Raw genomic sequence first — 16,917 nt, 5'->3', positions numbered from 1 at the left:
TTAAAGACCCCCTCGTGGTCGACAAATACACCAGTGTCAGGGGAGACATCTCAAGGTGAACACACTGTTCAGATCATACACTCTCCCTTCAGAGGTGGCGGCGACAATAAATAGGACAACAATGTCATGAGAGACATATTTCAGCTCTGATTGATTTATTCTGAGTGGTACATGACAAAAAAAACACTAAGCCATGACAAATAGTCTTAGGAAAAAGCACGTTGGGTTTTTATCCATTCCAAAGAGATATATATAGAAAAATGGCATAGATGTGATTGCTTATTGCAGCTAGGTTGTGCATCCTTCTCGCAATCTTGCAAGTGGGTTTTTCCCCCTGAAAAATTGACTTATTCCATTTAATCCCCCATTCCTGTCTGCTGTGCTTAGGAATTTGCAGACCCCTTAATTCCCTAAATGAGCAAGGAAATCAATGGGACGACTCCGGGCCCTTACTCAGTCTAATTATACACATTTATCACCAATCAAAGCCTTGGATTTGAATACTGACCGCTGAGACTCAGTTGTACTGTAAGGCAAAGTGACAGTCCGACCGCACTCCAGTTCATCCGTAAACCAAGACTAGAGCAATTTGCAGTGCTGAGGATAAGGATCAGAGCAAATAACCACCGGACCAATGGGAGAGAACAGAAGAGAAGAGGCCGAATGTCTTCTGGATAATCACAGAACATTTCAGTTCATATGAGACTAGGCAGATCAAATTCATTCACACACTGGAAGCCAAGAAAATGCTTTAGTCCCAGCAATTACTGTGCGGCGGGAAGATACAGAGATCTGTCTGGACCTTGCCTTATTGGGTTTTAGGGCTGAAAATTAACAATACTATCTTTGGCAATAGGGTTCTTGCCACTATGAACAAGTATAGATTGTTTGTTTTCCCAGTAAGGGGAGAAATACCAATTAAAAAGGTCTGAACAATTATTCAAGCTTACAAAACGATGATTTGAAGGGCAAGGTATTACTTCATGTTTATTCAAATGTATCCTTTGTCAAGACACACCTACAGACCTAGAATTTGTTTTGGCAGCAAGTACATTCTGGCCTTTTTAGATGAGAAAAAGCAATATATAGATATGAGAGAAAGAGGACACATTGACCAGTACTAAACTCGTCGCCATGAGTGACATTAAATTCACATTGAGACACTAAAGTCTGTCGGCTTCTTAAGCAAATAAAAACGTTGGTGATATGGACGGAAAGAAAGGAGCAAGAGCAAAACACTTGTCAGGCACTGGAGTTCATTTCCTTTTAAATCTCCTGCAGTATCTCGGCTGAAAGGCAGAGGGAAGGGGGAGAGGAACACATAGGGCAGACAGCACAGGAGACAGAGTCAGAGAAAATGCTAAAGCTCCATGTTGCTACCTTACTGGGAACTAGGCTTTTGTTGTTCAAGGCACAAAACCAACTGGTTAAGATAATTATGGTCATGGTTAGAGGAAACATTGGGATTAAAGAAAGTGCTGAAATGCAGTCTCAGAACATATCTGCTATCGTCTGATGTGGATTGCTCTCAATTCCAACTCTAGTATTGCATCTCAAGTTTCTAATCTGACTGCAAACAATTGACTATCACAAGGAAAAGGAATCTTAGCTTGCATATGTGATAGCTACACCTGAACCCCCCTAAAATATTGCCCCTTTTTCCCCCCCAGAAGCCTATTGTCGTCCGATCGCTAGTCAATTGGCTTCAAGGTAGGGGAGACATAGGTGGATTTACGCATTTGAGTGTTTTCTTTTGCTTGTTTCACTGTTCTTTTGGCATTTTTAAAATGATAAAGCACAAAGGTTGTCAAAACCCACTACTGCATCCTTTGTGGGTGTTTATTATTCATTGTTTTTTGACTGTTCTGTTTTTTGACCGATCAACCTTCCTTTAAACCCGAAACTGTGAGCATTTGTATAGCTGCAAGGGCAAATGTGTGTTTATATGTCTGTCAGTGTTAACTGTAAGAGTGTGTTTAGAATAAGAAAATTGCCAAATGTTGAAGTCCCCTTTAAAGCTCTTGGCAAACCTGACCTCTTTCGTGGACAGAAAATGTCCGGCAGATATTAGGAGAGACATTTTGAGGAAAACAGCGAGAGATGCATAGACCTCTACTCTCCTTCAGAGCCAAAGCCACGAGAGGCAGTGAGCAATGTGTCTGTCCTGAGGGAATAATGGGAAATGAACCGTTCTAAAGGCCTAGTATATCCAACGGGACACAACTTCAGGCATCGCTGCCAAAGTGTCACAACACTGGCAGGCCGGAAAACACTGACGCATACGAACAAAGACACACACAGAAGCTATGAAAACACACAAAGAGCCTCTGCGCTGCAGTCTTTTGGCTTAAAACATTAAAGGGGCAATATGAATTTCACAGAATATGGCAAATATAAATGACCCAATTTGAAGGATTACTTTTTAGTGACCACAATTAACAATAGTATGCTGCAAAAAAAGACTTTACTGCACGATTGCTGAGTAGGGAACTAAGATGGACACATTTTTCCTGCACAGGAAGCACATAGCTGTAAAGATCATGCATTAAAGCCAGCTGACACTGATCAGAACGATGATGATGTTTTCCGGTGACGGCTCCTCTCACTGCCTTTGCCCGGTGCCGGTGCACGGTTGCCATGGGAGATGTTTATGTAAGCCATGCCTAATCCTGTTAACTGTTACTGTGGCTGCGGAGCAGCAAAAGTGTTGGGCAATGCTGCACTGCAAAAATGGTCTATCTTAAGTCCTTTCAATGAACACCAGGGTTTTACCTATTCTTGAAACAAGTGAAAAAGGGAAACAGGAAGAGATCATTTTAGGCATTTGGGGAGAAGACAACACGGAGAAGTGATTGGGACGTTTTCTTTCATGGTCAAACTGATAGCATATCTTTGGTTTAAAATAAATAACAATTGGGACACTCTCCTCTTGGAAACATCCCCCATTGACACCCATACGATTTGCCTGCGCCTTGAAAAGACATACAGTATATTCCAGACATTTCTATTGACCTACACTACTGATGATCTTTATCTATATGTCAGGAACAGGAAAGACAATGATAAATGTCAAGGCAGAAGTTATGCAAAACTGAGCAAGACCCTGTAATGCAGCATTGTATCATCTCATACTGAAGAGCTATTACTAGAATTGATTTTTTTTGCAGGGCAGTCTAAATCATCATGGACTATAAACCCCTACCTCACTGCCTTATCTTCAACCTTCACCACTGCCATAAAAAATATAACCTTTAAAAAATGTTTACCCTTCAATAATATGAACATTATGAGTGTATTCCGCCATCTTCTGTAGAAAAGGAACGGCAAGGGAGAAGTCAAAGCCTAATTATCCCGATTAAAAAGCAGAGAGTATGAACGAGTCATACAAAAGAGGATTATACAGACATGAAAGAAGAGAGAGGGGGGGAAAGATAGAGCAACAGAGAAATGGAAGCTCATATAAAATCAGACGTGGATGATGGGAAGTCGCACACATGCAGCCTCACAAAGAGATTGGACAGGGAACCTATGCATCGCTGGTCTCCTCCCCCATTCCCTTCACTCTCTTTTGCTCCATTAGCTTTATTACAGTCTCTTGGCTGAGGAATTGGGCTATTGAACTGTTACTACATCATGAAGGTCAACGAAAGATCCATTGCGGTTTTGATAACGTTCTGCCGTTAGTATAAGGGGTTTTCCTAAAGCCACAGATCAGGTGGAGCTTTTATGTGTACGTAGTTCAATAGATGTATGTTGGAAAATGAAAATTAGGATTAACCGCAAAAATAATCCATAGTAAATCATTCAGGCTAATGTAGATTTTGAGCAACTCCAAAGGTTTAGCTTTAAGGAACACAATGTCTGTCAGAGGGCTGTTTGCGACACTTTGGTACTCAAACAATATAGGATGGATTGTCTTGAAAGATGGTACATTCATGGTCTCAAGTCGATACAGATTTCTGCAATCCCCTGACTTTTAATCTAACACCAACGGCACCAAATTGATGGCAATCCAATTGCTAGTGATTTATTCAACCGGCCCACTTCGGTACCGCAAGTAAATACCGCTAGTAAACTGTCGACGGGGGAGTGCTAGTGACTTATAAACATTGTTTTATGTTTCATGTGGAACCTATATGCTGCAGGTCTCCCTTGAAAAAGAGATCTATGATCTCAATGGGACCAATCTCGTTAAATAAAGGTTTGAAATGAAATGAAATTATCCGACCGGCCCAAATCGTCCGACCGGCCCACTTCAGTACCGGCCCATCGGGATTCGTCCCGAACGTCCCGATGGCCAGTCCGCCACCGCCAACAACATAAGGGTCAAGATCTAAAAACATCAGATCTTACACATACAGCTCTTCCAAATATAGAATACAACAATTTCCCAAGACTTTACAAAGTAAATGAGACAATACTGAGATTGGCAATCAAGCCTTCTCAAACACACACACAGTGCCAGCACTGCACAGCAGCCTGGGCCTGTAGCCCATTAAACACAGTTTTGTTCTACTCAGCGCGTCATCATCACTCTGATGCATCCGATGATCACAGTGCGCAGAGGAACATTAAAACACAGGCTTTGCGAGTCACCAGGGGAACATGGGACATTGGCCTCATCGCAAACCTTCCCAATCCCCCCCCCTTCCTTGTGTGATACTGGAACAAGAAAGAAGTAAAAACCTTTAAGGCTTTTATAAGTCACACATAAAACAAGGCGATTGCCTGACTTCAAATTAAAAGAACCTAATTTGTTATAAAGACTAAGTCACAATCTAATGCTGATAATACTTTTGGCAGGACCATTTTGACCAGCATCCTCATGGAAAAGACTTTAAGTACAATACCATCAGTGTGCAATATACTGCTGTCACAGTGTTACGGGCTGGAAAACACTGCAATGACTGCATATTGAACGCCCTGTGCCACACAAAGCAAAACTCAGGACAAATCGTATTGGAATGTTTTCAGCTTGCAGGGAGAATTTGCTGTTCAAATGAAAACATTTATATGAATAAGCAGTTTTGTGTTTTTGATAAGAGCTGTAGTGAAAAGGACTGTTACCAGCAGGTGCAGCACAGCGGCTCAGCGATATAACGCAGAGGTCAATGCAACATAAAGACTACAACACTACATTTCACCCTGTGTCCTGTACCTACTGGAAACCTGCAGTAAGGTATATGGAGGTAGCTTCCTCAACTTCCCTTCTTCTCAAATTAAAAAGGTCAAAGTGCATTTGACCCTCTTTGGACCAAGTTGTCATCTGCCTAATGTCTGCTTTAATACTGACAGACTGGCAGTCCTGGTATTTGTGTTCCTAATGCCAGGAGCCAGGGGTGCAAAACAAGGTTTAAATCTTACACCAAGCTCATTAGAGAGACGAACCAGCAGCAGTCTACCACCATTAACATGCCAGCTCAGCAGTAGCATCAGTGGGGCGGCAAAGTTGTGATGGAAGCCCTGCCATGAGACGGTAGGAGCTTGGATCAGAGACCAAGACATGGATATCCAAACTTAATACACGCTTATACATCCTCACTTTCAAATGAGCTGTAAAGAGGATAGAATAATATGTACCGGCATGTTTTGGTGTGAATTTTTTCCGCGTTAAAGTACGTACATAAGCTGTACCATTCTGCACAAAGATAAATGTAGAAAACCATCAGAAACACTGAGCTCTTTGGCTTGATTTCGAAAAGATAAGTGGGAAAAAAACCTGACACAAAAGACATGTAGGATATTCAGATGAAATGAATTCAAACAAACCTGAGAAGATAGAGAACATCGGGAACCGAATAATGCTTTCCCTATTGACAGATTATCTGCGGTTTTGCAGTTTTGTCTAAGACTGACTTCCAAAATGGTAAATTATATGACGAGTCAATAAGTCATAAAGCATACAGTGCAATCTTGATGTCAGTGATATCCATGATTGGTAGTTTAGCTGTACCATGAACTCACCAGATCGTAAGCAATCAATTTTCCTTCTCTATGAGTTATACAGCTAATTTTTTTCAAATTCATGCGGCTGTCGTGTGAATGCCATTAAACAGAGCTGTCAGTGTACACCATGACACACCAAGTGAGAATCATGCAGGAACCTTTTCGGGGACTAGCTGGAGCAGCATAGAAGCCGAACGTGTTACATCCTCCCAGGCTAATTTAATTATAAGTGCCATTTATTTTCCCATTCATCTTCCACACGGGGAAAACCACGTTCCTGTCGGGAGAAGCCTTTGTGGTGAATCCACTCGAGACAATTCTGCGGTGCAGAGTGCAACGCTTTAAAAGGGAAAGAAAACAAACGATTTGATTGGATCATGACTGATTTCAAGAGTACTACAGCTACTGATGTATTCCTCTGAATCCTACTGTGTCAGCCATCATGCTCAAAGCTACACAAATGTTTTTGTCACTACAAGGCATCCAGTTTTATTAAAAGAAAAATATTGTCCCGATACAATGTTGCTTTAACTCTAATCTGTTTAGTATCCGTATAATGTGAATCTTATCCTTGAGATATGTATAGCAGTATGTTTTGTAATGTAATCAGTATATGTGCTTTCCTATGCATTATTGAGGGGAAATACATATTTATGATACAGTCGTGGCACAGTTTTGCCTTTTGCTTCTTGAAGACATCATGCACATCCAGTATGACCCACATACTGCAACAACAACAAAAAAAAAAGGCTCACTGTCTAATACGCTGCTCTCACCTTCTATCACTCTTCACGCATGGACAAACACAAATATGCACACGCCAATACGCATCCTGAGCACATCAGCTTCGTTTTAAGGGCCTACTGGAGTGTTTGACATTGTATAGTTGAAGTGTGTGTGATAGGAGGAGTGACCCGCGTGTGTGGAGGGTAAACGGAGTGACTCCCCGGGGGGGCAGCTTGTTCTCTCCAGCCCTCTTTTAGAGTTCAGACAAGTCCCATGATGCCGAGAGATTAATGAAGCTGCGCTGACACGGTGATCCCTGCAGGATACACACACAGTCACAAGCGTACATGCACACACACTATTCATTTCGCCTTGTGACAGTTTTCATGTACCTGCAATGATGCGAGTCAAGTGTTTGTTACACTGAGGGTGGTACACCGACATATGGACATTCGATTTATTAGAAGTGAACGTGCATTTAATTGGAAGTAGGACCTTCAACAATACATATCTACAGTTTTATCTAATTAGGCTTCTCCCATCCGAAATAAATAGAATATAAAATGTGATTGTTTTTAGATGGCACCTTCTCTTAATTCAGCATTATGCCAATTGATTCAAACTTTCAGGAGTCTTTATCGGAAAAGCTCAGATGAAAAACGCCTGAGTGTGTCTATCTTTTATTCTGGCAAAGATGCAAGCAAACTGCACCAGAGCTTGGGAGAGTGAGAGGGTGTCGCATTAACACACGGACTAATCTCATGCCTGCAGTCAGACCGGATGCCTTACAAACTGCAGCAGTGCCTCTCTGTGCTGCAAACAGGTACTACGATTGTGCATCTACCAGTAATAGGGTTCTGCTGGAAAAAGCAAAAAGAAAGTACACTGAGAAAAGAAAACCCCCAAGGATGTAGACTTCTGAAAAGGTATTTGAGGATATGGAAAGAAGAAACAATAGATGTTGAAGTCACAACAAAACTTTGATGTCAACTAATTCACACATTGACAAAAAGAAAGTCAATAATACTTAAAGTTATTCCAAATAAAAAATAAGGACACATTTAACCTTAGGAATCAATCAATACTATTAGCACAATCTGCACTTCTCTATTGAACCTACAGTACTAACTTACCGAACCGTTTACTTATTGTAAGTCACTCTGGATTAAAGTGTGAGCTCATTGAAATGTAATGACAGGTGATAAAACAGTCTTGTGTTTGTGATCTTTGAGTTAAAAAAATGTACAGCGACACAAATCCTCCTGCCAATCGATGTTGGTGACTGTATAGTCAAAATAACACCATTGTAGGCACATTATGTAGTTTTACACATCATATATTACCACTATTGATACAAATAACATTAATAATTAGACCATTCTATACCTCTTATATGATCCAAATAAGCAGGCTGACATAAATATGACCAAATGATCACACTGAAGCAGTGTTGATGACACCTGAAACCGGTTTTGATACTATTGCGCTTAAGACCTTCCTTTTTGATAAAGCTTATAGTTAGGGCTGATTAGATTCAGCCCCTAGTTTTGATGATATAGGCTTAGTTTGTCGGGGGACATCTTACTTCTTCCTTCTCTCTGTCTATACCTGTGTACTCTCATGTTCCGATTAACCCAGCTTCCCCAAATGTCTTTCTTTTTGGTGTCTATATACGCCGGGATCCGGAGTCATGGATGATCCTGCGGTCCTGTGTCCTGGATCGCGAGTCGTGGCTGTGGTCCTGGATGGATATCCTCGTGGATTCATCTTCCTATTATACACACATGCATTTCCAAACATTTGAACTACCTATGTTGCAAATGTATTATCTTTTCAATTTACACACGGCATCTATTGCACGTCTGTCCGTCCTGGGAGAGGGATCCCTCCTCTGTTGCTCTCCCTGAGGTTTCTCCCATGTTCCCTTTAAATTGTGGGTTTTCTCCGGAAGTGTTTCCTGTACGATGTGAGGGTCTAAGGACAGAGGGTCTAAGGACAGAGGGTGTCGTATTGTCATACTGATATTCTGTACAAACTGTGAAGACCACTGAGACAAATGTAACATTTGTGATATTGGGCTATATAAACATTGATTGATTGATTATCAGTCCCCAGAAATAGAAGGTAAAACTCAAGCAGGTGAAGCAGATGTGTTCTCCCGCTCAGCTTGCTTGTGATTTTCTATCCCGTGAAACACCTCCTCCTCTTCAATTCTTGTCGGAAATATTAGTCGCCTAATCTGCGGGGTCCTTATGAGATGGAATGCTGCCTGCACCAATGACGGTATGATTAATAGAAGAGGTGTCACCAAGGCAGTGCTTTTTACACAGGAGGATGCTTTTCTCTTCTCGGACATCATGAGAATGAAAAATAATAAGGCCAGCAACAGCTGGGGCAGAAACATCAAAAAGTAGAAACCCACAGTGCGGTTGGCTCTGTGGTTACTACGCTTGAGGGTCATGCTCACCCTGAGGGCAGTACAATACATGCACCCGTAGCAGTAGCACAGACAATATGCACACATTCGTAATGACCGTTGGGGGAACAATCAGCAGAATGAATTCTCTGTGGGAAAGTGTGATGTGCTCACTCATGGTGGTGATATCATCACACAGGAACCCACTGGTTGGCTGTAGGAAGCCCCCCTCATGCAAGCTCACCACTATCCCTCCATGGAGGCTCACTGCCAAACTGAACAACCAAATGAGTCCCGTGCCAACGTGAACATTGCAGGTATCGATCATTCGGAGGTAGTGGATGTTGTGGCAAATAAATATGTAGCGTTCCACGGCCATTAGAGCCAGGGTCATCTGGGCCGTGAGGACAAAACAACGTATGATACAGAACTGTGCAATGCAGCAGCATCCATAGATCTGACGTTGCTTCCGCACGATAGAAGTCAGTACAACCAAAGCGGTAACAAAAGTTAGCCCTATGCCACAAGCCGATATGTGTCTCAGCAGAAGGAACTGTGGCTGTCTCAAGAGGTGCTTGAATCTCACAGTCAGAAAAAGGAGGAATCCGTTGGCTGCAAGAAAGACAAGAATAAAAGCCAGGAAAGTTTTGTCTGAAAAAGAGAAGTCCCAGGAGAGACAGGTGGACATTTCATCCACGTCATTAAAGCCGACTGTAGCCGTCTCGTTGGATGTATTGGAGATAGAGCCGTTTGAGGAATTCAGAGGTTCAGCCATCACTCAAGGTAGAACACAAGCTGCTGTTTGAGAGGATGGAGGTCTTTAACGGAGTAATTGTGAGGAGGAAGGGGAGGTGCCATGAATGAATCAAAGCTCGTTGAGGAGAGCATGTTTAAATTACGTCATCGGAAAAAAATGCTCTTAAAAAAAATTCCTCCATCACAAGTATTTTTTTGACCTTTACACAGGCTATATTCAAAAGCTATAATCATGATTTCCTACCAAATACCTGTTATTAGCTTTCAAATATAATGGGAAGGCATATTTTTGTAGTGATGGTTTACTTTGGTTCACTGAATTATACATAGGCATCTAAAGTGCATTAGCATCATATTGAAGGACATATGGGAATTATTGTACGTCATGCATTTGAATACACCAGAACATTGCATCTGAATTGATGAAAATTGACATATTTTTGTTCGGCTTCAATTCTAATGTCATTCATTTCTGTGACTTTTCATGCTGTGAGGAAATCCAGTAAGTCACAGAATCATTAAATGGATCTGTACAAGAAAGGTAATTTAAACGCAACTGCTGATTTCTCGTGAAAGAACATCGCCATAGCACTTCTGACCTTTTGCACTCTTCTTCCAAGCATTGTAATTCAAAAAGCTCCTGCAAAGAGAAAAAAATAGAGCAAAGAAAAGCAACACATTGTACCATCTAGGCAGCCTCAAGATTTAAACAGCGACTGATATTTTATTTGAATTAAATAAAGTCTTGTACATTTCACAGCTATAGGTGCCTACACAGTAAGCAAAACAAAATCTACTCTCTGTCCGTGTGCAGAACCACTCCACAGGGTAGCTCGAGACAGTCATGTGAATATAGGTGAGGGGGTAGAGCTGTGGGCAAAACAAAAGTACTCCTCCAAAGATCGACTGATGTGAAAAGAATTAGCTGAGGTCCTCAGTTTGTGACTTCAGGAGGCATTTTCATGCAGATTCCTTCCAAAGTCTATTTCTGAAAGAAACGCGACAACATGTTTCGAGAAATGATCATGCTTTGAAGGTGGATTTCTGAAGTTCTTTTAAATGAACACAGACTTGATTCATTATACTTTAGGGATATGTTAAAGCTCCGAAAAGTTTTGCAATGGCACTTTTCAGTTAGTGATATACTTTGGAAATGTCTCTTGAATGTGCAATGACATCCTCCATCTTGACTTTCCGCTCGTTGCTCCACTTCCAGAGGCTTAAGACAGAACAGCATGGGAGCTCTTGATTCCGACCATGTTGTCTACACTGACAGACCGCCTCATACACGATTTACTCAGGTCTTTGTACCTGTCCTCGCACAGCCTGGAGATAGCCTAGAGAGAAAAAAAAAATGTAATGACTGAAAATTGTTTATAATGTCTCAACACCTATGCCACTAAGTTGTTGCTCATCATTTTAGCCATGGCTGCACACTCATTTGTCTTTAACAGTTTAATTAATGTGTGCTTTTCTTATCTATATTTCACAAGTTATATGAATCTTCATTACTGCATGCTTTTTTAACCTGCTATGCCTTTTTGCTGTAACAACATTTCCCAGCTGTGGGACTAAAAGGATTTCTGATGATATGTAACCAAATATGTAATAAATTATAATATCTAAAGCAACCCTCCCAACCCTGGTTACTACTTATACAAAACAAGGAAACATGCCAGATTTGGAATGCAGCCTTGGGCATCCTCACCTCCAGTTTTTGGGCCCGCTGGTTGCTCAGCGGCTCTAGAGGGAAGCTGAGGTTGTTTTCGTCCGCCAGCGAGCGCAGGTCGAAGTAATACTTAGCGTAGACGCTGGCCGGGACGTTGATGTTGAACTGGAGCAACTCCAGGAAGTGACGCTCCATCTCGTTCCTGCAGAGAATAGACATTAAATGAGTCTCCTCGAGTTTAGTTGCATTGGACTGCAGCAGCAGAACGGTTCATTCATGGTTGAAAGAAAACACTCACATGTCCTCCACTGTGATGTCTTTGAGGATCTGGCAGTAGTCGACGTTCCACACAGCCTGGTCGTCCCAGACCTTGGAGGCTAGCAGGATGGCGCCGAGAACGATACGCTTCCAGTTACAAGGACAGATGTCCATCTCAGCGTACGTCAACAGCCTTTCCAGGTATACCTAACACAGAACACATGCTCAGTTGCTGTCAATGATCCGGGCAAGAAGTGGTCATTGAATGGACTTTGTACAAGGAAGCTTGCAGGGAACATTTTGATTGCACAGTTGCCTTCTCACATGCAGCTCCTTTGGGTAATGTCTGCATAATTTCAGGGTTGCAGTAGATGTGAAAGTGATGGAGATTAGAGGCCCTGAATCTGCTGTACACTCACCAGAGTGACGATGGCGCACTCAGCAGTAAGCTGCGCCGAGCTGAAGAGCGTTCGTATGAAGCGGTAGATGAGTTTGTGTTCGGGGTCCACCACGGAGTAGTCGTCTGGAACCTTATCCCGCTGTTGGGCAGAGAGTCATTAGTCAATCGGCACAGAGCAAACGGTAAATGTTCTCGGTCTGATCAAACGCCTCGACTCACCGTCAGAGGGTGCTTCTTCTCATCGAATATGTCCAGCGTGCGGTTGGAGTCTCTGCAGGAGAAGGACATAAAGCAAAGTTAAATATTATAGGATTGTTTTCCGCTTGTACCAAATGGCATACCTGTGGGGGTTTAAATGCGTTTGGTTTTCTCACTTCAGCCTTACACTAAATGGCATTTCAATTATATGATGAACACATCTATCTATCTAACTTACGGCTTATCGGAAAACCATTATAGGTTGATAAACCATGGTACACATTATTTTTTGTTTTCAAACTGACTGACTACCTCACTGACTAGCTACCTGCCTCACTGACTAGCTACATTTCTCACTGACTAGCTACCTGCCTCACTTACTAGCTACCTGCCTCACTGACTAGCTACCTGCCTCACTGACTAGCTACCTGCCTCACTGACTAGCTACCTGCCTCACTGACTAGCTACCTGCCTCACTTACTAGCTACCTGCCTCACTGACTAGCTACCTGCCTCACTGACTAGCTACCTGCCTCACTGACTAGCTACCTGCCTCACTGACTAGCTACCTGCCTCACTTACTAGCTACCTGCCTCACTGACTAGCTACCTGCCTCACTGACTAGCTACCTGCCTCACTGACTAGCTACCTGCCTCACTTACTAGCTACCTGCCTCACTGACTAGCTACCTGCCTCACTGACTAGCTACCTGCCTCACTGACTAGCTACCAGCCTCACTTACTAGCTACCTGCCTCACTGACTAGCTACCTGCCTCACTTACTAGCTACCTGCCTCACTGACTAGCTACCTGCCTCACTGACTAGCTACCTGCCTCACTGACTAGCTACCTGCCTCACTGACTAGCCGGTCCCTAACAAAATGGTCCCATTATGATGGAGATGAAGATGAAACGGTATTAAAAACACAACAGCAGTGGAATGTATGATATATAACAAACTGTTCTTACCTGTTCTTTATGTGATAGTACATGGCCAATGCGACACTGGAACAAAGAGAAACCGACATTGATAAGCAGAGAACCACTGGTTGTGATTTCCTCCTGGCTGCGTTTTAAATGTCTTCCAATATCCGCCGTAACTTTACCGGCTGCTATGTATCACGTTTGTCGGAATGGGACTGAAGGACATATTGATATTTTATCTGCATTTTAGTAAAGAGGCCGAAGTAAGACATTGCTAACAACGGGTTAGCGTGTCAGCTCGAAGCAGAATAGCTGAAATAATAATGTTTTGAGAAGTGAGGGACAAAGCCCATGACTCTTTCCTTGTCCCATGACCACAATTTGCTCAAAAGGAAAGCAGCAAACTAAATTACAAAAGATAAACTACTACTGTGAAGATATTTCAGAGGCGAGGGAGTGTTACTTACCATTTGATCGTGCTCTTGAGGTTGGGCTGGCTGACGGTGCTGTCATCGATGAATATTGTTGAGCAGGAACTGTACTTCTTTGTCAGCTGCCCAGGGGACATCTGCAAGGGAGGAGGGAATGGAGCATGCTTATGAGTGGAGGGATACCTGTTAAAGTTTGGATGTTTTAAAGTGGGGCTGTATGAGGTACTTTACCCTATTCAGTGTTTTACCTACATATGCTGAAATTGGGAATATGCTGCGTCTTGATATTGCTGCTCCCACCATCACAAATTACTAGGGATGTAACAATACCAAAAACTCACGGTACGATAATATCGCGATAAAAAGTCCATGGTACGATATTTATCGCGATAAAAAGTGCTAAGTACGATATTTATCGCGATATTGAAAAATAAAGGAAAACATGTGGATTTTTTTTTTTTTTTACTTGATTTTTATTTTCTTTATTAAATAATAAATCTGATTTGTACAGCATTTTAGTAGGATAGTAGTATTTTAAAGTGTCAACAATATAATAATCAGATCCTGCAATAGAATAAATCAAGTTTCACTTTAGTTTTTAACTCAATTCTAACTCATCATCAAGGTTATCTTTTAGGAATATGAGCATGTCCACATTTCAGGTAGAAGCTGGGATGTTTGGGCGTTTACAAAACTCCCTGCTGTGGAAACAACTCTCTTGCTTGGTACTGATGTTGCTGGGACAGAGAGATATGCTTTGGCCATGGGTGACAGCAGTAGGTCAAACTGTGCATTGTCTCTCCACCACTTCAAAAACAATACAGTGTTTGCCAAGAAGGTGAGGCTTATTGACAGGGCGAGATATACATATACTGTTGGTACTTGTCAATGTCTCTAGGTATGTACGTAGCCCTGTAAATACGATGTCCTTTTGTGTTATCTGTTGTTTTATGTTCATGTTGTAACCTACTTGCTTCCATGTTGGACAGGTCTCCTTTGAAAAAGAGATCGATGATCTCAATGGGACCATCTGCTTAAATAAAGGTTTAAAAAATTAAAAAATAAAAAGATTGCGGTAGATTTTGTCAGTCTCACGACGGTATTGAGACATTTATTTACCGCGATATTCGATATATCGTTACATCCCTACAAATTACATTACTTAGCTTCAGATTACGGATAAGTACCTTAAAGAGCCCCACAGCAATACATCCTTTTAAACATTTAATTAAACGAATGGCATTTCTGGTTCAAATTTCGCCCAAGTGTAAGAAAAACTTAAGCATCAAGTACACGCAGACCTGTCGCTTACATGATTCAAGTAGTTGCTTTTCCTCTTCTCACGCACTGAAATATTAAAAAATAAAATAAGAAGTCAGTGGGTTTAGGAGATTCAGAGGGTGTAAAACAGACTATTGGTGATGGCTTTAGCAGGGAATATTGACCGTCTGTCTGCGACTTGTTGAGGAAGAGGGTGCTGGCTCTGGGGTGGTCTGATGGGTTTGACTCTTGGGCCAGCTCTGTAAGAACAAGTGGAAAGCATTAAAATACTGAATCGGTTTGTCCCAAAAGTCTCCATAATGATGCTATGTTGCAAAGTGTCCCAAAAAAGCAGCCAAGTGATTCATCACCCACCGTCCGGGAGCTCCCTGTCGCTGATGTGCTGCAGGTAGGTGCCAGTGTCCTCGCTCACGTCCTCGGTGGTGGTGATGGGACACTCCTCCAGCTCCACCTCCCTCCTGTGGATCTTGGGACTCTCTCCAGGAGAGATGCAGCAAGACACCGAACCTCCCATCTTTGACCTACAACAGTCCTGCTACAGCCAGCAATGTTTCCCATACAACTCCTGCAGCTTAGGTTTAATCTAAATCCTCTAAGTGGCAGTCAATGAAAGAAACCCCAATCTAAAGCTGACTGACTCTTCAGATAAAGCATTTAGTTTACTAGGACCCAATCTAGACTGTATTTTTGGCAGCAAAGTGAAGAATTCTGCTTCAGAGTTGAATGGGATTTAATGACAGCCAACTGGGTGTCTGCAGTATGTGCAGGACAGCTGACATTTTCAGGGCGTGTGCGCAGCATAGCACTGGTGCACTTTAATAACAACAACACGCGTGAACTTAATACTTTTTGGGCGTTAAATGACTAATATTAGCTAATGTTATTGAATAAAAGCTAACATACAAAGTCACAGGCTCCTCTAGCTCCCTCCATAGCTAGCCGGCTAATGCTAGCTTCCGCAGCTCAATCCATTCCTGGCTTGCATGGAATAATTCATATTTTACTGCAGTTACAGTCCCTGTCACACTTAAAGGCTTATCTACAAGAATACACTTTACATTACCCAACTGGAAACAACTCCTTGGTTCAATAAATACGTGAAAAGATAACGAGTTTTGGAATTTTTAAGAGGTAGCCAACGTTAGCTCTCATCTCGTCGCATTTGCAGGAGACACGTCTTGTATGTCAAATTCAACGCAGCACTGAAAGTTCAGATATAACTTCCGGCTACTGATTTTCAAAGTAAAGGCCCTCTTGTATTTGATGGTGTGATGGTCTTAACGTTCTTATTTAGTGACGTATATTTTATATCTGGTAATGTGTGTGCTAATTATTCAGTTCAGCCTTCATTTGAACCGTTAAATTCATGCAAGGACATTTTATTAATAAAAAAAGTTATACTTAAAATAAAAATCCTGATTTCTCCAGCTTTTAATTAAGTTAATTTGCTTATTTTGTTCAAGTTTTACATTAATACAGAATAGTATTACTTATCTTATCTTAAAAACCTGTAAAAAAATATATATACAATACAATATGCATCATGGTTCTGAATAGGAAACGCCCCTCATGTCAGGTTTAAAAGTGTTTATGTGATGAAGCTTTTATTTCCAGATTGCCATGCTTTTATTTTGTGTACAAGAACGCAGGTAAAACGGAAACTGTGTTGGTGCTATGTGTTGTGGTTGTGAGCTTTGCAGGCACCGCCCCCTTAATTAAATAGAAAACACGGCCGTTGAGAAAATCCTTTGCGTGCACGCCCATTTTAAAACCAAGCTTGCTCATTGGTCACTTTTAGCCAAGCTGTTACATGATTGGTTGAAATTGCTCATTGATGAGGAGTGGGCTGGGAAATGAGTCTTGCAAATACGCTACAATGTTTAATAACGCAAAACCTCTGAAGTTGCTTGTTCC

General features: G+C 41.8%; 1 protein-coding gene across 1 annotated transcript; it reads right to left on the bottom strand.

Moving 5' to 3' along the window:
• Positions 1-10,542: 10,542 nt before the first annotated feature.
• LOC117457983 (cyclin-Y-like protein 1) lies at positions 10,543-16,196 on the bottom strand. Its single transcript, XM_034098217.1, has 10 exons — positions 15,358-16,196; positions 15,168-15,242; positions 15,035-15,069; positions 13,759-13,859; positions 13,337-13,372; positions 12,391-12,442; positions 12,191-12,310; positions 11,812-11,978; positions 11,553-11,715; positions 10,543-11,181 (listed from the first exon to the last, which is right to left on the bottom strand). The coding sequence occupies exons 1-10, from the start codon at positions 15,515-15,517 to the stop codon at positions 11,065-11,067; spliced, it is 1,026 nt and encodes a 341-aa protein (XP_033954108.1). The 5' UTR covers positions 15,518-16,196; the 3' UTR covers positions 10,543-11,064.
• Positions 16,197-16,917: the final 721 nt, after the last annotated feature.

This window comes from Pseudochaenichthys georgianus, chromosome 2 (genome assembly GCF_902827115.2).
Source record: "Pseudochaenichthys georgianus chromosome 2, fPseGeo1.2, whole genome shotgun sequence".
NCBI classification, from domain to species: Eukaryota; Metazoa; Chordata; class Actinopteri; order Perciformes; family Channichthyidae; genus Pseudochaenichthys; species Pseudochaenichthys georgianus.
The sequence above is the reverse complement of the archived record's forward strand: the minus strand, read 5'-3'. Positions and strand labels throughout refer to the sequence as shown.

Coding starts and splice junctions, on each gene's coding strand:
- LOC117457983 (XM_034098217.1), bottom strand. CDS start 15,517: ATGGGAGGTTCGGTGTCTTGCTGCATCTCTCCTGGAGAGAGTCCCAAG. Junction 13,860..15,034: donor AAAGCAACTACTTGAATCAT/GTAAGCGACAGG, acceptor CCTCCCTTGCAG/ATGTCCCCTGGGCAGCTGAC. Junction 11,182..11,552: donor AGCGGGCCCAAAAACTGGAG/GTGAGGATGCCC, acceptor TTTTCTCTCTAG/GCTATCTCCAGGCTGTGCGA.